At 42.4% G+C, this 22,791-nt stretch overlaps 1 protein-coding gene across 1 annotated transcript; it reads right to left on the reverse strand.

Annotated features, from left to right (window-relative positions):
* Positions 1–4,549: 4,549 nt before the first annotated feature.
* Positions 4,550–19,363, reverse strand: LOC139639112 (F-BAR and double SH3 domains protein 2-like). The gene is made up of 17 exons (XM_071513188.1): positions 19,250–19,363; positions 18,791–18,935; positions 17,677–17,810; positions 16,430–16,484; positions 16,216–16,344; positions 15,945–16,067; positions 14,800–14,895; positions 11,080–11,196; positions 8,961–9,059; positions 8,082–8,234; positions 7,710–7,844; positions 7,474–7,557; positions 7,125–7,308; positions 6,189–6,412; positions 5,867–6,077; positions 5,647–5,711; positions 4,550–4,687 (listed from the first exon to the last, which is right to left on the reverse strand). The coding sequence occupies exons 2-17, from the start codon at positions 18,929–18,931 to the stop codon at positions 4,604–4,606; spliced, it is 2,034 nt and encodes a 677-aa protein (XP_071369289.1). The 5' UTR covers positions 18,932–18,935; positions 19,250–19,363; the 3' UTR covers positions 4,550–4,603.
* Positions 19,364–22,791: the final 3,428 nt, after the last annotated feature.

Below are 22,791 nucleotides of genomic sequence, written 5' to 3' on the forward strand. Positions count from 1 at the left end.
CTTTTCCACACCAGTGTCAAGCTAGCCGGAACAAAATATACGACTTCCGGTGACAACTTTCAAAATAAAACCGTTATAAAACTGTTGTTTTGGGTAATACAAAGTGCAAAGGGGGGAAAAATGTGTTTAAGAATGAAAGTAACTTTTGACATCACATAATCATCTAGAGTTTAGAATCATCTAGAAAACATAAAGTCCAAGATGGATGCAGGTGGTGTTGTAGGAGCTGTTTTTCTTGATTAAAAAAAAAAAAAGCTTTCGATACAGTAAACCATCAGGTTTTGATGGCCAAATTGTCTCATTTTAACCTTTCACTGAGCACTATGAAATGCATATAATCATATCTTGTATATAGAAAACAGTGTGGTAGAGTAAACAACACCACATCTGCAACTTCTGATAATACTCTTGGTGTACCTCAAGGTTCGGTTCTGGGGCCTTTGTTGTTTAGTCTTTATATAAGATACCTGTCTGGTAATTGTCCATCTGATGTGACTTGTCAGATGTGTGCAGATGATACAGTTGTGTATGTGCATGCTAAAAACAGACTGCTATGGTTAATTTTTGTAACTGGATCGAAAAGCCAAAATGCATATTATCATTGTAACATCTAGAAGAAATTTGCTTTGTTGAGCTGGGAAAATATTTTATTTCTATTTTGATGTATAAAATCCTCCATGGTCTAGCCCCTCCTCCTCCGAAGGAGTTTATGAAGAGAAACACAAGGGGGCACCAGAGGAGACTGTTTTGAAAAAGTGTGTTTGGTCAGTCAGGTTGTTCATATGGAGCGGGAACATGATGCCAAGCATCTTAAGGGATTTGCATTAAAGATACATTAAAGTTAAAGTTATATTACATTAAAGTTATATTTTTAAAATGAAATTATATTTTATGCTATTATTTTGAAGGCAATATTGGCTTATTTCCTGTCTTGTCCTGGCTTACTCTATCTAACTTGACGCAGCTCTACTCTAGCGGAGGAGCAGGCAAGAGAAATGACGGCCCACAATCCACCGCGTCAAAGAAAATAGTGGCCCAGAGGTCTTTGCGGTAAAGTTGCTTGAAGCTAGCCAGAGTTAGCCACACTAAAACCGGAAGTTAGACGATTTAGCCTTCAAGATAAAAGCGCACAATACCTCACTCTTGGTTTTGAAACTCCCATTTGTCAGGCTCTAGGAACAGTAATGCCACAGTAATGGGTTAAAATGGATTTTATACAGACAACGGAAACCCTTCCAAGTTGTCTGGTATATGTTTAGGGTAACTGAATCCATCTGTGTATTTTTGGCACCCCCATATAAATGGCATCTTATATTGCCATATATGACTATGAAAGATACCGTGGAAAGGCCATATTGTGTGGGAAAGTTTTTATTTCATACACTAACGACTTCTCCTTACATACATACTGTATTTTCACGTTGGAACGTTGCATCACTAAAAAAAATGCTTTAACATGTCAATAAGGGGTTTATTTTGAAAGTTGTGACCGGAAGCTATGTTGCTTCTTCTGTTTAGCTTGATAATGGTTTGCGGTTAAAAAGTCAATGTAAACAAACGAGTCAGCGAGGGGAGTGATCATCAGTTTAATTTCTGCAGTTGCGTTCACTGTCGTCAGGATGATCTTTTATCGCTCTTGGTTTGATTTAGTAATGACCGTGATCAATGGGATTCCTGCTGCATTCACTACCGTCACTCAGCCTGCAGATGCCATTTTATTTCATTTACATGTTTTACTTTAAATGAACAAGTGCTGCTTTGCTTTAGGTCAGTCAGCTGGTTTGAATATGCATGTGTTTGTTTTCTCAGATTTGCAGTCTGTGTCTGCAAGTAATCCATTTAAATGTGTTGTACAGGCCCACGCCTACTGCATAGGTATTCAAATCTGTTTTATGACTGCTGTGAGCTCGGGGTTGTTTCTGCCACAATTAAGGCAACATCATGCAAAAAAGACCTGGTGCAAACAGCATCAGTATACTATCACTATTACTGCAGATACGATGAACCCAAACTCTACATTTGTCAATGGGAGAATTGCAGCATGGTCGGCATCAGCATGCAATATTAATATTGACAATGAGAGGGCGCTCTGATACAAGACCTTTCCTGGATATTTCTCTCTCTCTCACACACACACACACAAACATAAACACAGTCAAACACACGCACACACCAAGTTAAGTCATAAGCAAAATACATCAAACCCAGAATTGACATAAATAGTAACATGATTAAAGCAGAACTAATGTTAGTGTTTTATTTCAGCTATTTTTATTTCACATTTATTTGTACACAATAAATACAGTTTAACATCCACTGGTGTATAATTGTGATGCTCAACAACCTCTGCAGAGCTTACATTATGGAACTGTGGGCAGTTTGTAACTGAATTTCAGTTTCAGATTAAGAGGCCCCCCTCCCCCAAGATAATGTAAATGGATTCAGGACCAGTAGCAAGTTAACAATCAACTTCTCTATTGGGAAAAGAGAATTCAGTCTGACGACTATCTTTTTTCAATAGAACAGGGTAAATGTAAACTTCAAAAATAAGTTTGATGACATTCAGATCTCAAGGAGATCAACGAGAACACAGCAACGTGGCTGACAGATATCCCTTTTCCTCTGATCCAATTGAACTACATTTCAATAGGTTTTATCCTAATTCTAAAAAACAAAACAAAAAAAAATGCTGCGCTATTGTTTGTACAGATATCCATCTCCAAGCTCTCTGTAAACTATTGATATTTCAAAAATGATACGACCAAAAGATCATACCGCAATCTCAACCAAAGACACTACAACGGCTATTTAAGGCTAAATAACTCAAGAGCAGTTAAAAGAAACGTATTCATACCAATATAGTCGGTAAACAAAATGTCAAACGAGAAAAAACGAACAAACAACGTAGCATCCACAACAGAGACCAACCAGCAATACTGAAAAGGAATAAAAAGACGTCAAAAAGTGCTTCAGTATGACAGTCTGTGTACATTTCCACTGGACAGCTAGCAGCTCGGGGTGTTTTCCTGTCTGGACGACTGCACATCACCTCAATATCACCTGTCATGAACTGCAACTCTCTCCTCAACTCCACCGCACAGCTACTCCCACCGGCAACCGTTATTGGCTAGTTTAGGCCTAGATTAGTATTCATAATAAAAAAACGTAGCTACATCCTTATTTTACAACACGACAGGAAGAAAAGATAGACTACATATATTCATTCGCTCTACATTTATCCCCCGGACCTTTAGGAATTTCTTAGCATTTGGTGCAAAGAAAACTGACATAACAAAAAAAAGGGGGGGGGGGAATTGCTTTAAAATTAAACAAAAAAAAAAAAGGCAGGGGATCTATTGTTTTGATCAGACAACAAAGTAGGAGATTCTCCCTACTGAAATAACAATCCCCCCAACTAAAATTGCCACTTTTCCCTTGTTTATGTAACTTTGTGTCTAGTTGCTTGTGTTAAAGGAGAGGACCAGCCTCTTCCCTGCTGGAGTTTTGATTCTGCGTGGAGACAACCAGACTTTTGGTTTAGGTTGAAGCTAAATATTAACAAAAAATGCCGCGACGACCCGCCAAAGTATAACTTTGTTGCATAGTAATCCAATTGTGAAAACTCTTATCGAGGCGAGACGCTCGCAGCTCAATGCCCGACTATGAAAGTAAAGAGAGAGAGAGAGAGAGAGCCATGTAGCGGCTGATGATGTCATAACTGCCAGATAATGTGAAAAGCGGGCAAAATAGAATAAAATGTCTCTCTAAATGGGTTAAAAATGTAATAAAACCTGTCAATGGAGTAAATTCCTGGATAATGTAATATCTCAATGTGATGTTATTACATTGTCCAGCAATTTATTACACGTTCAGAGACATTTTTAATCACATTTTGTCAAATTATTACATTATCTGCCATTTGTTACATTGTCAGTTGCTAGAAGCGACAGCAAAGAGGAACAGAAACATAGAAGATAGGGTTTGACCGATATATGAGTTTTTGAGAGCCAATAACAATACTGATATTCTTGGACTAAAGCTGCCGATTGCCAATATTTTGTGTAAATATTCAATATCTTTTTTTTTTTTTTCAAACATTTTCATGACAGAAAATGACGAGAAACAGCATTTAGACCACGGGACACTAAAACTCTCCATTATTATTATCTCCAATAATTCAAAAAAACATATTCATGCATACTTGTTGCATTAGAATCAATTTGACTTAAGGGTTTCCCACAGACAGCCAGTGTAGTATTGATCAATTATCCAATAAATAGGAAATCAAACACACTGCATCATATCCATATCAGAGACGGACGATACTGACTGGCTGGTGTCTGAGTTTTAACAAAAGGACGATATTGGCCCCATGTGTCGGTCGAACCCTAACAGGAGACGAACAGTAGAGACGGGAGTGTGAAGATGAAGAGTAGGAGCAAACGCAGGCCCTCTTCCTGGCCTTCAGGCTGCTTCGGGGGGGGGGGGGGGGGTCGGAGTTTCCTCGGGGCTTCCTCTGGGAGGGGCGTCGAGAGGCCGAGACCCGCCGCGTCCCGTCCCGTCCGGTTCCCACGGAGCCGCCGCCACCGCCGGGGTGACGCCGCTACACCAGGGTGATCTCCACCTCCTCCCTCCTCTTCACCTGCCCGCGAGGATGCTGCTTAGGGGGCGGAGGGGCGGCGCGGACCTGGAGACACGGAGCGACCGATGAATCAAAATGGAGCCGAGAGGGTTGACCGCACACGACTAAAGCTGCATAGGCTGAATTACAGGGGCATGTCTATAAAATGATGCACAAGACATCTAGATTTTTTCCATTTGATGTAATGGTGCAGCTTTAAAAAATGGCATCTTGGGTTTGAATATTTCACTCAATAAAAGCAGTCATGAAGCGTTAGAACGAGCCGATACAGAACATGTATGTGACACAGTCATACAGTATGGAAAACATGTTTTTTCTAACTTTGAAGCTACTTAAGAGGAAATTTAAGGGGAAACTCTTATTACTAAGAATGTTAAAAATTTGGTTGTGCATTGGAAAGTGTGAGCTCCCCTTGCTGCTCTACCTCTAGTCTTCAATCAATATCATTTTTAAAAAATAGACTTTACAGGAGTTTTTACAATATTCCGCTTTTTTGAAACAGTCATTGCCTTCTTTACATTGATGTCAATGGGGAAGCAGCTGCAAGCCGGACAAAAAGCGGTGGCGTCAGGAAAAAAGTGCTACGCCTGGCATCTTTTTAGGTAGAGCAGCTGCTTCCTAAAGATGAAAAAAGTTCCCGTTTTTTAGAAGAGACCACATGATGCGGATCGACCAATCATAACAAGGAGTAGGCGGCTGATTGGCTCCTCTGCCTCAATCGCTACAGCCATCGCAGTCAGTTTTCTCTTTGTCAAACAAAACACACAGAAATCCAACTAAGTGGTATATGCAACACACATTGTTGGTTTAGGAAATCAACATCTTTTTCACATTGTAAACAAAACGCTGCAAGCCAACAGCTGACTAGACTAAACCAAATATGCCTCGAGTGACCCACTTTTCATTAGTAGCACAAGATGTGGCTGAGGCAGCAGAATAGTGTGAAAACGGCCTTGGGAGGTACAAGGTTTTCATCTAACAGCCTAAGAACTGTGTTCACTTACAGGGCGAATGGTGCCAGAACCACCATCAGGGTATTTGGGGGGCTGAGCGGAGCCTTGGGCTGGACCTGAGGAGGGCAGAGAACACAGGTTACCATCAGAATTACCATTTTTACTATCTAGTTCCTTCCTCTGTAATGAATTAGAAACGGTTTTCACGCCCGTTCGGTTCCCAGACGTACACCGGCTACGTTAATAATACAGACAAACCACTGAATCTCACTCTGAACGGGGCTTTTGTGCGGCGCCGGCGGCGGCCTGTGATGCCCGTTGAGATAGGAGGGCGGCCGGCCGATGGGGGAGGCGGTGGCGCTGGAGGGGCTGGACTGAGGGGAGGCCAGGGTGGGCGTCTGGAGGGGGCTGCTGTGGAAGGGCCCCGGCTGGAAGGGGCTGCGGGGGGAGCGCTCGCACTGGGCCGACGTGGAGAGGGGAGCCTTGAGGGGAAAAAACGGCACGCAAGGAAGAGGAATCAGCATCCGGTGTTTAGGGGGTGGTGGACGAAATCACAAAGAAGGAGGCCCGGAGATCGATGCGGGTCGTCTAACCTGTGCGCCGCCGTCCCTTTGCCCGTCTCCGTTCTCGCCGGCGCCGTTGAGGTCCTCCACCAGGACCGCCGGGAAGACGCCCACGACGCCGTTGAACTCGCCCTCCCAGAAGCCGTCGTCCTCGTGGGTCTCTCTGCTGAGGATGCGGATGATGGCGCCCTCCGGGAAGGACAGCTCGTCGTCCGTCTGCCCGGCGTAGTCGTACAGGGCCTTCGCGAACGACACTGAGGCACACAGAGGACAGGTAAGGTAGAGCGGCGGTTCTCAGCGTGGGGTCCGGGGACCACCAGGGGTTCCTTGATGGGGGTTCCAGGGGGTCCCCAGCAAATCGTTATTTCATTTACAAGAAGCGAACACAATTAGAGAATATACTGTAGAAGAAAGACTGTTTGGATCATAGTTTCTCTGTTATCTCTCTACCTACAATAGAGATAGTCATGGGATTCTGGACAAAATCATATCTAACAATAAAAATATTCTCAGATTTGGGTCCAAGAGACAAAATCTCATCAAATGGGGGTCCGTGGCCCTAATGTGGACTAAATTAGGGGTCCTTGATATGAAAAAGATTGGGAATCACTGAGGTAGAGGGAACCCACACTGAAGCATTTGACCAACATATAGGGCCACAAATATGCATGAATATGTTTTTTCATATTATTATCTTGGGTTTCCAGAGAGAGTTTTAGTGTCCCATGGTCTCAACGCTGTTTCAGTGGCTTTTCCACCCTGACAAAATTGTGGGGGAAACACTGAATACTTTTTTTTTAATATGAATAATTATCTGGGAATGCATGAAAATGGTACTGAATATCAGTACAAAACATCGGCTATCAGCCCTAAAAACCCATATCGGTCTAATGTAGGAAGTAGAAGTAGATATTTAAACAAGCTATGTCAGGCTATAATAGTAGTGTTAGTAGTAGTATTCCTCACCATTGGAGTCTCCGTTGACAGTGCTAGTTGGTAGTTCGGTTTCGGGTTCGGTGGAGTTACTGGAGGAATGGGATCGGGCGTCCAGCGCTGCCAGAGACTGCAGCATACTCAGTAGGCTGTTGGAGGAGGGCAGCTGCAGGTATTTCTCTGGGACGTAGCCCACCTGCCCGCTACGGTTTCTGGCCTGGAAATGGAAGAAACACATGATCAAGAAACAACAAGAGGGGTTTCTGTGGTCAAACCAGCCACAAACATCATTCGTCAACACCAAAGGAGCTGAGCTGAAATGCTGAAGTCTGGGGGCAGCAAATCCAACAGCGCGGCTTAAATGGATGGAGGTGTGGCGTACCTTGACCCAGTCCTCCATGTCTCCATCGTCAATGACCTCCAGGACCTCCTGCTCCTCGATGGTCAGTTCATCTGGCTGGGATGCCTGGCAACGAGGAAAGAGATTAGACTACCGGTTTCGTTTGCACGCGGCAACTTTGGGAGCGCAATTTTTGAAAAACGCCGAATCACGGTGGCGAGATGCGTCGTTTCCCCCCGAAGATATCGTCAAAATCTGAACAGCGGTGTTTGCGGTACCTTGTAGGAGTAGAGCACTTTGCAGGTGAGGGGGTAGTTCCTCAAGGTGCTGGAGGGGCTGGAGCTGCTGTCGTCCAGCACTTCACCGCTGTCCTCCATCTCCTCCTCGTCCTCTCGCTCCAGATCCGCGGTTCCCTGGGGGGAAAACGCGAAACGTGAGACTTGTTGGCTTTTGGGGCGACACAGTCGGAGAGAGTCGAATGGAACGAGAACCGGAACATCTTCGAGTAGAACTGTTTCTTTGCTGAGACTAGAAAATTTGAGATAGACCGTTTATAATCTGAAAGAATGAACAATGTTAAATTTAGAAGTAAGCATCCCCCGCCCATCCCGTTGTATTTGTGCGTCTATGCAGTGCTTTGGTGATCTTACAGAGAGTGAGGGATCGTGGGTGTTGAGGTTGGCCCAGCGTTCGTTCTCCAGCTCCTCCATCACCTGGTTCATGGCGCTCTTCAGCCACGTTTCAACAGCAACGCCCGCCTGCCGCAGCAGGTCCAGACGGGCCTCCGCCTTCACTTTCACCGTCTGCCATCGCAAAAAAAAAAAGAATCTGATCGACAAGTGCAGACAAGACGTATGACTTTGATCGATTAAGTAGACAGCTGGAAAATTTGGGAATCAGGAATTTTTTGAAGACCTGATTAGCACACAGTGAAATTAGTAATAGGGATTGACTGATATGTGTTAGCTTTCTGAAGGCTGGTACCAATACCAATATTTATTGGATTGAAGCTGCCGATAGCTGATATTTTGTGCTGATACGCAAAGTGAATTGGCATGAATGTGACCATTTTCATGCTAACAAATTCAAAAACATTACAAGTACTCAGTAAATTTTATTCTGGTCAGGGTGGAAAAGCCTCTAAAACAGCATTTAGACCATCATGGGACACTAAAACTAACAATAACTGATAATACTAAACGTAGTACTCATACTAATACTATAAAATGTCATATTAGAATCAATTCATGTTAAGGGCTTCCTATAGACAACCAGTGTAGTACTGATCAATCAAACTGCATTGTATCAGAGGTGGATGACACTGACTGGACCACATCTAATTTTTAATGACAGACCAATATCTGCAAACTGCCATTTCAGTCCAACCCTTCAGGGGGAATTCTGCTTTTGAACCAGTAGGGGGAGTATAAGGCCACCTTACAGTGCTTGAACGCTGATCGAGAAACCAGACAAATCCACTTCAGGCTCTGACACACACACACACACACACACACACACACTCACGTTACCTCTGCCCTACGAAGACTCTGTCTGGCCACCTCCATCTTGGTCTCCAGCTCACTGTTGTTTTGCTCTGAGGTCTCCTGGGTCCCATATTCCTCCAGGGCCTAAAAAGGTCACAAACAAAAAAAGGAAACAACCACCTCACATTAACCGAGGCTATATGAAATCATTTAAGGACACTGACAGCGAAAAGGCGGATCCAAAATCTAACGACTGAAAATAAGACGGAAACTGTAAAACAATAAAGCCATTAATTTAAAACATTTTATTGAGCCAGACCAAAGAGAAGAAGTGACTCATTTCCTGGTTACTGAGAACAGACGGTTTCATCCTGGTTTACTGGAAAATGTTTATCGGTGAGTTTGGCAACAACTGGTGTCTTCAGTATTTAGATTTCACAATAAAACACCAGGGAAGGTGAGGGGGAGGGGGGTAATGGTCAACTCTTATCCTGTTATGAGTCATTATCATTTCCCTCTCACACATGGCACTCATTGGTAGATTGTATGATTTCCAGGTTAAAAGTAAATTCAAATTTAGAGATTTTAACAGAACTAAGCGTAGCAGTGTTAATCTATTATAAATTGAAAATAATAATCCATCACATTTTATATGAATAAATGTCTGTTTTTGGTACTCTCTTATATCACCAATTGATATAACCATGTGATTCAACCAACAGAGAGTTCATGAAAGCTTTTAAATTTTCTGTTCTGAGTCTGGGGGAAAAAAAAAAAAAATCACACAAGAAGTGATGCGTTTTATCTTTCCAGTGCCAAAATTTGTGTCCCTTGAAAAAATGGGCTTCCCTGGCGGTGTGCCCTCATTTTGCCCTCAGTTGTTTTACCACTACACAAGGAAATTATCGTGGGGGAACTGTGCTTCATACATGATAAGTAAACTGATTTATAGCCTGACAACTTCCACGTAGAACCAATACTTGTGGTTTGAGATAAGATCACAAGTGTGATGTCCGTTGATTATGAGGCAACTTGGTAGGTCAGTTTCTGTAGGCTACTCTCATTCTTTGATTGAAATGTTATTAAAACAGTTTTACTGTAAAACACTGGCTTTTAAAACAGTTTTACTGTTTTAAAAGCCAGTGATAGGTAAACAATCCACAAAAATTGAAACGATAGTTATTTTCTTCCCTGGTGTGAAATCAAGGCGAAGACACTACCATGGGAAACACATTTTGGCACATCAAATGATCTCTGAGAAGCAATGACCACTTAGAACCAAATATCTGTTGTGACAAAAATGCTACCTGATGTTCATCGCTCAGTATTTAAAAAGTGATTATTACACTGATTATTATTACAATTATATTATTATATACAGCCAAAGCTCTTTAAATAAGAATATAAAGAATAACTTTATAGTAAGGTTTACATTCATGCCAGTAATTTTGTCAGAGTAAGTGCCATGTGTTTAAAATGGTGGATAGTTTGCTGAATAAAACTCTCCTCACTGAAAAATGTACAAGGTGAGGTTGTCTGCTGCTATATAAACTATCCATGAGGACCATCATGTTGGGCCTTCTAAGATGCTGCTCTGCATACTGCTGATGTTCTGCATGGTTATGTAGTCGTCTGTGGTACCCAAGGTCCAAAATGATCACCCGCCAAGTGTCAAATGCTGGTAAAATTAGTCTTTAGCAGCCAATAAATAAGGGCCACCCAATACACTGGCTGGTAAATTTTTGAGACAATAACATTTGAATTCTTCGGTTATATCCAGTCTTTGGTTATTGCTTGTTCTCAAACTTTGTCCCTGCTGGCCAACATACACTCTCTCTGACCGTGAGCAAATCAAATCAAAGCAAAACAACGGCTCTGTATGAAACAGGCTCCTGATTGGCTGCCTGTTACCCTGCTCTACACAATGCGGTAGCATGGTTAACTAGCCTAATGTTAGTTGAAACTTCACGCTATCATGTGGCAACACATAGCAGGTGTGAGACAAAGACAAAACAATCCATTGTATAAGTGAGTGAGCACAAATATACACAAAAAACTATTTTGTGAACATGGCGGTGTGCCTAATAAAGTGGCCGCTGAGTGTACAGGATTTGGTGAAAGCATCTCCTCCCCCAAGCCTCTATCAGTTTGGTTTGGTTCTCACCCTCTGGGTGTGGATGACGCTCTTGTATTCTCGTGCCACTCGGCTCGCCCACTTCCTCGCCTCCTTATCCAGGCTGTGCTCCTCCGCTGTCCCACACTCTTTCTGCAGCTGCACCACCTACAAACGGAGAGAAAAGCAGATACAACAGAGGGGATGAGGGAGAGGAACAGAGCAACACCATCACCATATTCTAATCAACGTTACACCGATACATCAAGTTCCAATATATGTACCAAGTATATGTCAAGTATATGTACCAAGTACCAAGTTTGGCTTATGGTTGCTGTGAGATTGCTGTAAGTATGGCGGTGGTTAGCCTAACTCTTTCTCCATTCATTTATTTGCTCAAAATTAATGCACATCAGACAATGACTGGAATAAGGCAGAACAAATCTTTAAATCAATTTAATAGGATATATACGCAAGAGATGGACATGCCCAGAATAGGTGGATTAGCTGAGAAGACGACTTGACTTTAGGTGACTGAAAAAAAAAAAAAAGAAGCATTTTATGGGTTTCTCCTTCACAGGCCAATCTTTTTTTTTATACTTTCAATTTTCTCAAGATAGGCATAGTGATTTCATTTTTTCACACTACCTTTTCCAACCATCTGAATCTATTATTCTATACACAAAACTACAGCTAAAAGCTAGGGTCAACTGTAGGCTACTGATGGCTATATGATCTTCAGCCTTTACCAAGGACCACCATTGCTGTGTCAGGAGATTATACAGGTTATCACTTTATTCTACATCTTTTGTCCAAGTCTCTTTGAGTAAGTTTAGAACTAACGCCTAATTGTAGGCTTATTGGAATAAATGATCAAGAGAACCGTTTTGCCTTTGACCAGGACTTTCTCTTTCCGCATTTTGTGATTTAGGCTGATAAGAAGAGTGTATTTTAACATAAAAATCTTGCCTACTGCAGCTTTAAACTATTCCTCATTTTGCTGTGGGACCCCCTGAATCACCTTTAAGGATCCTTGGGTGTCCCCAGATCCCACTTAGAGAACCACCAGTTTAGGATAGGGAACTGTTGTCACATTTAGGGAATGTCTAATCCTATTCACACTTGTGACAATTTGGCAGATTCTTCTTTATACATTTACGCTTACGTCTGAGGACTCCAAACCTCATTATGAAAAAAGCCACAGGTGGAGCAGAGTTATGTAAGAGGGAGGGAGAGAAGTCAAAGTGTTTTGACTGAGAAACGCAGTAAGGCCACAAATCATGGAGAGACGAAAGCTTCATTGAGTCAATGTGTGAGTGTTGGCGCATCAAGTGAAAACCTCACATCTCCAGAACGTCAGCCTTGTTTTTTAGCTTGACAGCCATGCATTTTTGAGTTTTATCCAGTGGGTTTTGGAAAGGGTTTCAGAAGCCCCAAGGGTTATAGAATTTTCTCAGCCCATAGAGGAAAATGTAAAAATGTAAAGTTTCAATTTATAGTCTATTATATTTTTTATAGCATCCCATATGAGAATGTATGGTACTGAGGAAGTTTCGTCTTATCTTAAAAGGAAAAGTCCACCCTTGGATACACTGTTAAATATCATACATTTGTTGAGTTATTTTGTGACACAGTATTGTAATTTAATTCTTTGGTGTACCCACTTTGCCTCAACCTTCAGTTAGTGATTTCCTATATTTCCCAGAATGACCCATGCCCCTTACTCAAAGTATGTCTTGTGGCTGCATTGCATTCTGGTCTATTGAGGCTACTGTTGGTAGAGAAATTGGTCTCTCTCCTCTTCTACGAAGTATGATTCTCCCTGTATGATTGTTGAACGTTGGTGCAATATGACAGCTCTAGAAAGAAGCCCTCACTCTTTGATTCTGAGGGACTGACACCAAAACCTGACGCTAACTGTTGATGTTTTAGATAGCTAACAAATTTTCTGCTGTCAAATTCCATTATAGCTGAACTGGAAATATCTCAACGTGATGTTACGTTGTCTACGTTTGGCAAGAAAAATACACCACCAAACAACAAAATGGACCCAGAAATACAAGAAACATCGGCAATAGCTGATTTAAAATGTTTTGTGGATGTGGTGGTCTTCTATCAAGCAAGGTGGGCAGTATATCAGACTTCAGGGATCATCCTTTTAATCTGTGCTATCCATTCAGAGTTCTCTTCAATCAAAGTTAAAACATAAAAATCCCTAAAACTGGACTTGCGAGGTTTTCACATGACAACAGTGGTGTGTGTGTGTGTGTGTGTGTGTAGGGGGGTTTCAGTGCACTCTGATGAGGCCCTCTCACAATGCCTCCTTTTCACAGATGGGCCGTCCACAGGGCCCGGCCTACCTCCTGCCCCTCCCTCCCAGTTCAGCGCTACTCTTTACCGGATCCCTCTGTCTGGTGCAAGTGGTATGGGAGGAGGGGGGGGTGAGGGTGGTGGGGGGGGGGCTCTCCACCACTAATGTTTTCTTTAGGAACAGGCTGCTGCTTGTTTGACTTCCAATGAAAACAACGTGAGCGCTTGCAGTTTGAACAAATTGTCCAGTGTTGTCCAGCGGAGCAGAGGGGCAGATGGAAAGGAGAAAAGGGCAACAGGCTGGCGGAGTTGGGCGTCGGACTAACATGGCTAGGCGAGGAATATGAGTGGCATGAACGCCCACGCAATATATCAATGTACAGTAGCTTACAACAAGTCACTGGCAGACTTGCATAGTAGTGTTCGATTGATATGGGTTGTGGGCTCATATACCAAAATTTTTGGACTGAAGCTGCTGATAGCCAATATTTGTGCAGATATTCAATATCTTTTATAGGTGGCCAAAAAAAAAAAAACTTCAAAAAAACTACAAGTATTCAGCGTTTAACGCAGAATTTTATTCTAGTCAGCGTGGAAAAGCCTCTGAAACAGAATTTAGACCATTAGAATTATTACAGTATCTGCCAGTTATTACATTATCAGTTGCTACAAGCGACAGCAAAGAGGAACAGAAACACAGAAGATAGGGTTTGACCAATATGAGTTTTTGAGAGCCAATACCAATACTGATATTCTTGGACTAAAGCTGCCAATTGCCAATATTTTTCTCCAAACATTTTCATGACAGAAAATGACGAGTATTCAGTGTTTCCGCCAGAATTCTATTCTAGTCAGTATGGAAAAGCCTCTGAAACAGAATAGTAATACAATAAAGTAAATCATTCATGGATACCTTGACCAAAATGTTGCACTAGAATCAAGTCATCCATCATATTAGAGATGGATGACAGATCAGATTTTTTGATAAAAGGCCAACTCTAATATACACACTTCAGACAAAAAACAGCATTTTTTGGCATCAACATGGATTTTATTTTATCAAATGCTATTGAAAATCTTCTTCAGAATTTTGGGTTCTTACAATGAGAACTCAAATTTTCATCTAGTTTATGAGCATTTATATGGAGAAAATAAATTGAGTGTGGTCCAAGAAAATAATTTGCGCTCACATATTAAAATCACTTTCATCTAACAGAGAAAAGTATCGTTTTAGAACCGATATGAAACTTGAAATATGCCATTATACACTTTTCACAGGAAACAGCTCTTGAGCATAGGCACTGCTACTGATACTTTTATACAGAGCGACTTAAAATCAGGTCAGAAGTAAAATAAGCTTCAGTTTCTTGATCACCTACAAGTGACAAGTGACTGTTCAGCGAAGTGCTAAGAAAAGAAATCATGGAAGAGGGAACAGATCGATAAAGCTTCAGGACTCACCGTGTCCGAGTCGCTGGGCTGGAACAGGAAGTCCGGGGCTCGCTGAAACATAAGGTTCTTCTGCACAAACAGCTGCTGGTGGAACTCCTGCAGCACCTACATACAGATGTGCATGTGTGTGTGTGTGTGTTGTGAGGGGAAGAGGTGAAAAACATGTTGAAGTTTTGCCAGAAAATGACTCACTGCGAGCACAATGAAGATTAAAATCTCGTTATATCCATTCTTTTTTTAAAAAGTCGCCAGCTTATTTAAAACTAAAGCATACACTTACAGAGAGAGAGAGAGAGAGAGAGAGAGAGAGAGAGAGAGAGAGAGAGAGAGTTAAGAAAAAGAGAAAACAAGACACAAAAATTCCTAATCTAATAGAAGTGTACTGGGAAACAAATCTGACATGGGCATCACGCCAATCCGATTAAAGCAAAAGGCTCCCATTATCATCATCAAACCGCCGTTATTGAATGCTTTGAAAATGTATTAGACCATCTGAGAGCCATCATGCTGTTCCCATTAGACCAGTAAGAGCGGAGTGGAGGCACTAGGGAGCAGAGGCTGGTGGAGTACACCGGGTCACTGGGGTCATGGTCAACCTTAAAAAGGGCATGGGATGATTCTGGACGTTTTTGAAGGCTGATACCAATACCAATATTTTTAGGATTGAATTGCAGAATTGCAATATCAGTCAAAATAATCGCAGTTAGATATTTTTTCAAAATCGTTCAGCCCTAGTGGAATCCAATAAAAATGTTAAAAACAATATATACATTCACACATACACAGAGTGCACATACAATCTGTTTCAGGGCAGTTATGTTCAAACAGGAACCACATGGGCTGAAATATGAGCCCTGTTGAAAACCAGTGTGCGCCCCCTGCTTTCTGCTCCGGCGATTCGTGCATACACTGTCCTGGGCGGAAACAAAATGCCGCTCCAGTTTCAGAGAGGCAAGATGACCTCCAGAAACCAGATTGAAAGAGGCCAGGGGCTCAGGAGCAGGTAACCGAGGAGCACCGAGGTAACTCGAACCATTACGACTAATTAGGAGCCAGCGCGGCGTTGGGGTTTCGACTCTTCCGATGTTCAAAAGGACACCGAGCGATACTGAAGTGGACACACTGGTGGTGGTCTGGTAGGTTTGGAGACTTACCCCGTTGGAGTTGTCCAGGAGGTGGTTGAAGGTGCTGTGGACGGCCTGGTAGGTTTCCAGCTCAGTCTGACACAGAGACACCAGGTAGTCCTTTACCTGCTCATAGATTCTGCCGTCTAAGACCTGAAGACCCAGACAGAAACAAGACTTTTGGCAAGCTGGATCACAAGCCTAACGAAACAGGAAGCCCACCCTTTCATCCAGCCACCCTGCATCCACCTAAAGCTCTACCTCCCACCATCCATCCACCCCAGACAGTGTATATCCTCACCTTGATGCAGTCAATGAGGTCTGTGTCATAGTAGCGCTGCTGGTGAGCGTTAGCGGCCGCTAGCGTGAGCAGGTAGTCGTTCCTGGAATGGGTGGCTTTGGAGTTACACTCGCTCCTCTTGGCTTTCAGCTGCGACACAGAATTTCACATTGCTGATTGCGCCGCTAAAATGCCAATCACCCAAAGGTAGGTTTTTAGGTAGAAAACCTCTTACCTTCACGCTTGCCCTCTGCAGACTGGATCTCGACTGGAAGAGACTCAGCTTGGACCTGAACAAAAGGAAAGGAAAGGCGGGAAGCATTGTATGTCAGGTGCTGTATATCTGCTGTGATACTGGGTACTGACCACAAAGCTAGAAAGGTGACAGCGTGATCAGTATCTGTAATACGAAACATTAACACAAAACAAAGTATAAACAAACAATACTGCTAGCGGTTCGCAGAAGGCAACAGAAACCACAATAAAAACAGTAATGTCGAAAAGACAGTAAAGTAGCACAGGTAGAAAAGTTAGTGTAGGCATTTTTGCTGAGAAACAGTTGCATGTGTGTCAGTAAACGTCAGTGATAGAGTCCTTGAAGGCAGAGAGAGATGAAATTGCCCAACTTCAGTCTTTTGCAACTCATTCCAGTCACTGGGAGCAGCAAACTGGAATGAGGAGCGGCCAAGGGAGGTTTTAACTCTGGGGACATTCAGCAGGATGTGATGAGCAGACCTGGTGTTACAGGAAGCTGATGTGATTTGTAACAGATAGGGGATGTCAGACCTAGGAGGGTTTTGTAAATAAGAGTGAGCCTATGGAGTTTCCAGTGAGCGGGCTGGAAAGGGAGAGGGCCAGTTAACTGATGCATTCAGATCACAATTAGAGGTGCACTGATAGCATCTGTAGTATCGGAGCCGATCCAGCTCCCACGTACTCTGACTTGGATTGGATCTTCCAGATACCAATACTGTGACGAGCTGCACTTTGGCGCAATAAAACATTTTTACAGTGGGAGGAAAAATGTCTGCATTGTGGCGATTCAAAGTGTCAAACCAGCCAGAGACAGTCAGAATAATACAGGAAGTGAGGTGGCTCTGCCTTCAAAATAAAAGTTATAAAATTTGTCGCTTTTTGGGAAAAACTGTGGTAAAAACATATAGTGTGAACAGGATCTACAATTATATTTGTATTCACTATAGAGTCACCCTTAAATATATTCACTTAGGTACTTTGTATTACTCAGAAAACTTCAAAAACAATACTGGTAACGGCCGATCTACTTCATAAAGTACTATGTATCAGTTCTGTAAAATTGGTAATCTAACCACAGTGGTGTGTTCTATAGGAAGCAGCGGTGACAAATCGACTGATAGTCAACTGACAGAAAACACTGAGCTGCCCATGAGCTCCCTTGCCTGCAAACCTATAAATAACACCACCGCAATCTAACATGGGGTAGTATGGTCGTTTGGATCATACTTGGCGTCCAACTCCGCCTTCTCTCGCACAGCCTGGGCCATGGTCTCGGTCTCCTGATACTTCTTCCTGCTCTTGGTCAGCTCCTTCACCGACTCTTGCAGCTCGGCTTGGACCACCGTCAGCTGTTCAATACACTGGGGAGGGTAGGTGGGAGACAGACAGGGGAAACACGAGGGAGAGATTTACTATTTGGGGATATTTTGACTTCTGCGATGCACCCGAAAAATGTGGAAATGCCTCTTAACCGTGTTTACAGAACATGTGCACCGAGTAATCCCATAATGGTATGTGGGATACAGGAGCTATAATGGCATCTTCCAAAAGGTGAGGGCGGACAAGAGCGGCATTGTTGGTTGGAGGCAGTGGAACGTGGTCAACAGTAACCAGAGAGCAGCCCTGGTCACATTACAGCATTGGGGCAAGGCAGCTTCAGACCTTATGATCGGGAAGCAGGCTAACCGCCAGACATAACGCTGCTTCAAGTTAGGGTCACACCAATATACTGGTTTGCAGATATACTGGGTCGATATATTAGCCCTTCATGAAAAACTCAATATGGGCCAGGCAGTGTCATCCACCTCTGATATGATGGATATGATGCAGTTTGTTTGATTACATACTGTATAGCTGATCAATATTACACTAGTTGGCTATATATTAATATATGAATATGTATTATTATTACTACACCTAATACTATTGTTATTCCTCTTATTATTATTATTATCATCATCCTGGGTTTCAGTGGAGAGTTTTAGTGTCCCATGGTCTAAATACAGTTTCAGAGCCATTTCCACCCTGAAGAATAAAATTCATGCTGGTAATTTTTCGTTTTTTTTTTTGCATGAAAATGATCAAATTAAAGATATTATCACCACAAAATGACTGCAGCTTCAGTCCGAAAAAATAACATATCATCATAGCACGTATTATGCTTCAAAAAACTTCAGATTCAGATTCAAAACATGCTGCCCTGTTGCCCTTTGGGGAAGGAGGCTCGCATATTCTGAATTTTTTCAGTACAGCTGCACAAATGTGTAAAATGGTAGCCATGTGAATGAAGGGGGAGAAGTGACTGAAATCTGAGCATCGTGTTGGGGTTGACCTCCGTTACCTTCCTCAGCTGCTGCTCCTTCTGCAGTCGGGCCGTCTTGGCTGGATCGGCAACCTGGACTTTGAAGTTGTCGCAGGCGCTGATCCTGGACTGGGTGACCTGGACCGTGCCCTCCAAATAGGCCTTCCATACACAATACATGTTCCTGAAACAACACACACACACACACACCCACAGATTGACTTACCCACTGAAATGCATTGACAGGCTCCTCACCAACGTTTTAGCACAGAGACAATTTCACACTCTAATGAAAATGAAGGTGCAGTCAAAGAAAAGTAGGCAACCAAATGGTCACTCTGCAGCAATGAAGCACATAATACATTAATAATTTCAAGAAAATACATTATATTATGAATTTTAAGGGGACATACCTGATCAACATCATGTACCCACATTGTAAAGAAAAAACTTAAAATAGTTCAAACAATCCTCCGTCTGGAAAAAACAAGGCCTTACCTGTGGTCTGCTTGCTCCTCTGATAGGCTGTCTGGCCATTCCCTCTTTAGATACTGATTTGCCAACTTCTGGAGGGCCTGGATGGGGGGGGGGAAGTGAAAGAGAAAGAAGGGATGAACTTTCACCTCTGAGGCCATGACACATTTCCTGTGTCTCATCTTCAGATAAGACCTGCTCGGAAGATTGTGACCCCCATGACCTTGGCCTATAAACCACAGGACAACCCAGAACACATGGAAAGAGGCATCGTCCCTCTTGCAGAAAGCGATTGATCTTGTGACCAAAGCCACAGGGGAGGACAAGGCAAAGAACTATGAAGAGAGTAATATCCTGAAACTGAAAAAAAACGACAAAGCACTTTGCCTGACAGTGTTGTCCGGTTACACCGACTTACCTTTTAGAATTACTTAGACATGACTCAACACTCCATGGACTCATTCACCTGTTAGCCAGAGCATAGTTTGGAGGTTGGCTCGCTCGCTGGGTTTTTATGCTGAAGTAGGCTCATTTTTGAAGGAAAAAATGTAATTTATTTTGACCACATTCCCCCCTGGAGATATATTAGGTTCCTCCTCCCGGCCAACAGTGAGGTTAACCTTTGAAGAACCAAAATAGCAGGACAGAGTAAACAGCAGGGGAGAAAAAAAAAACGAGCGAGGGGGATATTTCTGGTGTTTCTGAGTGCTGCTTTGGTATGTCAGGGAGATGTGCTGCTGCTGTTACATGAATAAAATTCGGAGCACTGTGCAAATGACCTAGGCTCTAATTAGGGTTGACTGAAAACTGTGAGATAAATACAGGGCAGAGGGTAGCTAGCAAGGCCGACGAAAGCCAACATTGACAGCTCCAATTAGATGAAGGAACCATTTTTTTTTTATTTGATCATTCCAAAATGTTCTTGCTTAGGTTCAAGTGTTTAGGCCAGCATTGTCACGTTCCAAATTGATTAGAGAAGAACGAAAAGCAGTTCGTAATGTTCTGCATTCATTCAAAAACCTCATAATTATTTGTTTTGGCCACCAGTAGGGCTAGTGAGTAAAGTGGGTCCCGGTACAACAACAAAAACACGCATCACATGGTTTTCCAGCAGGTGCATGAGGATGTGCGAGCACAGAGGAGACACAGTACACAATATTGTGTGGAGAGCGTGTGGAGAGCAACCATCTGTTGCATGGCAATAAAAGTTTCTGATTCTGACTCGATAACCATGTCAGCAGAAGAAAGGCACACAACTGAGTTTGGGAGAACAACGAAACGAAAACCTGATTGTACTGTTGAGTGGAGAAAAGGAAAAAATGGTATTAATACTGGAGAAGCTTTTGATTGGTAGAGAAAATGAGAGAAAGCATTTCGTAGCATTCTTCGTACTGGACTGGTAAGTTAGCTTGCTAGTTAGTCTAGCTATATTTCAATCCTATAGAGCTGGAAATTCTAGTAAATGATGTGCCTGAAATGCCTTCAACTTAGGCCGTCAATCAAATGAAGGGGCGGGAGCTTCCTGTCCAAGTCGCTGCACTGAGATCCGGATGTAAACATTGTAGCTTTGTAAACATTAAAAATTAAGACTTTCTAAACATCTTTGAAGCTAATAAATTGATTCAACATAGTCACTGGGGTCTAACAACATACTCTATGTCTGTGCGAGTGAAATTATGAATGTAAACAAATCCACGTTGTTTACATGGAAAACACCATTCATCTTTAATGGCTTGAGTAAAAATTCATCCTCTGTGAAATCAGCCAAACTGCTGCCTTCACCATAGAATTGAGCTACTTAACTCCTTTCTTTGAGTCTTCGCATTTGCAGTATCAAAGTATATACAGTGTTCCCACTATATAAGCACAGCAGCAGTGGGATTTCTACTGCCATCCCAGCATCATTTCAGTAATTATGAAATGTGGTACGTATTTACATTTAGCACATGGTTTGATGGTGTTAGATCTTCCGCAGCTAGTAGGCCATTTCTTTGAGTGGCACAAGTCAGTCAGAGTGTCAAGAAGTAGTGAAAGGTAGATTGTTAGTCAAGTTACTGCAGGGTTTGCCAAAAGGTAAATCTAACTCAAGCTACATTACCTTAGTTTGAGTTTATTGTTTATTGTCACATCACAGTTACAGCGAGTATAAAAGCGAGTGAAATTCATTACGGAGAAGGGGTGGAATGTTTGTTCGCTCACCAACAGATGAGGATGTTGCTAGCTGGTGAGAAGACTTTCACCTGAGCCAGCCATCAATCAGATGGCCCATGTTAGTGTTAGACTCTTGGCTGTTGCTACCGTGTTAAAACCGTGTTTACAGAAATCTCTCCAAAATGCCATTCATAGATTCCACAACATGAGTTTAGAATAAACCAAAACATTGCTGAATTTACCGACACTCAAATTTAGTTTATATAACAAAATTTCATGCCAACATTAACTTTTAAAATCCACTTTGCTGTCGACCTGCAGTGATTCTTCCTGCTGTTTTTGCTGTGCGGTTGTTGTGTAGAAGGAAAGTGATGATGCAAAATGTGGATAGTAAAGACACGACCATAAAAAATGAATAAGAAAAATCGAATTGAATGCATGTTAATGTAGCAATGTTTTTGTTTAAATTGGAATGTGCAATATAACTTTCTTCTCACCGCCTGTCAACATGCTCTGTGGGTGAGTGAAACATAATGTAAAGGTTCAAAAACCTTCTTCCCTTTAACACAGCTTTCATGGTTGACCAAAGAGCAGCTCCACTGGAGGAATAGAGGGGTAAGTGCCTTAGTAAAGGCACTTCCACAGTAGCTGCTGAGGGATCGGACCGTGACCCCATTCATTTTCTCTGACTAGATTTTACCCTACCTGGGGTTCCCATTCTCACTTGGGACATCAATTCAAACAGTTTTCAATGACTTCTAAGGTCTTGTTTGACTAAAAATTGGCATGTTTTGGGGTAAGACAGGACAGTCAAAATTAGACATTGGTTCATTCATCATCATTCATTTTACAACAGCTACATCAACGTAAATCTCCATCACTGGGATGTAAAGTGTTGACCCTAGGACGGAGAAAGGTCCAGAGAGCTGACACACATAGACAAATCTGGATGCTATATTTTAATTTAAGAAAAAATACATCAAGTAATAACCCCAAAAGTCCAGCTCCTGGTTATTTAAGTTAGGTTGTGAGTGAGTTGATCCTGAACCAGACACTATGCATATACAAGATCATGCATGATTTTACATAACATGCAAGAGGACTACAACTTTGGCTATTTTTTACCCCTAGGTATAAGGATATTATGTTGAACAAAAAAATCTGAAGAAAGGAGAAATCACTTTTGATACTAATATTCTTCTTTAGCCTTCATTTTTGATCACTCAACTGATACGTCCTTTAGGCCCCAACAAGCGCACACCAAGGAACTGAGTCCATGTATCCTTCCTCTGTCCACACTGAGAAGACAAGCCCCGTTATGCAGTCCTGAGACAGGCTAGGCAACGGCTCTGAACTCGTTGGTCTCGGTGATCTTGGTGCCAAAGCTCCAAACCCGCCACAAACCCGGCCATTGT

Source organism: Centroberyx affinis, unplaced genomic scaffold, assembly GCF_046629955.1.
Source record: "Centroberyx affinis isolate AG114_WGS23_722 - 3 ecotype Tasmania unplaced genomic scaffold, CSIRO-AGI_Caff_v1 ptg006815l_1, whole genome shotgun sequence".
Taxonomy (NCBI): Eukaryota; Metazoa; Chordata; class Actinopteri; order Beryciformes; family Berycidae; genus Centroberyx; species Centroberyx affinis.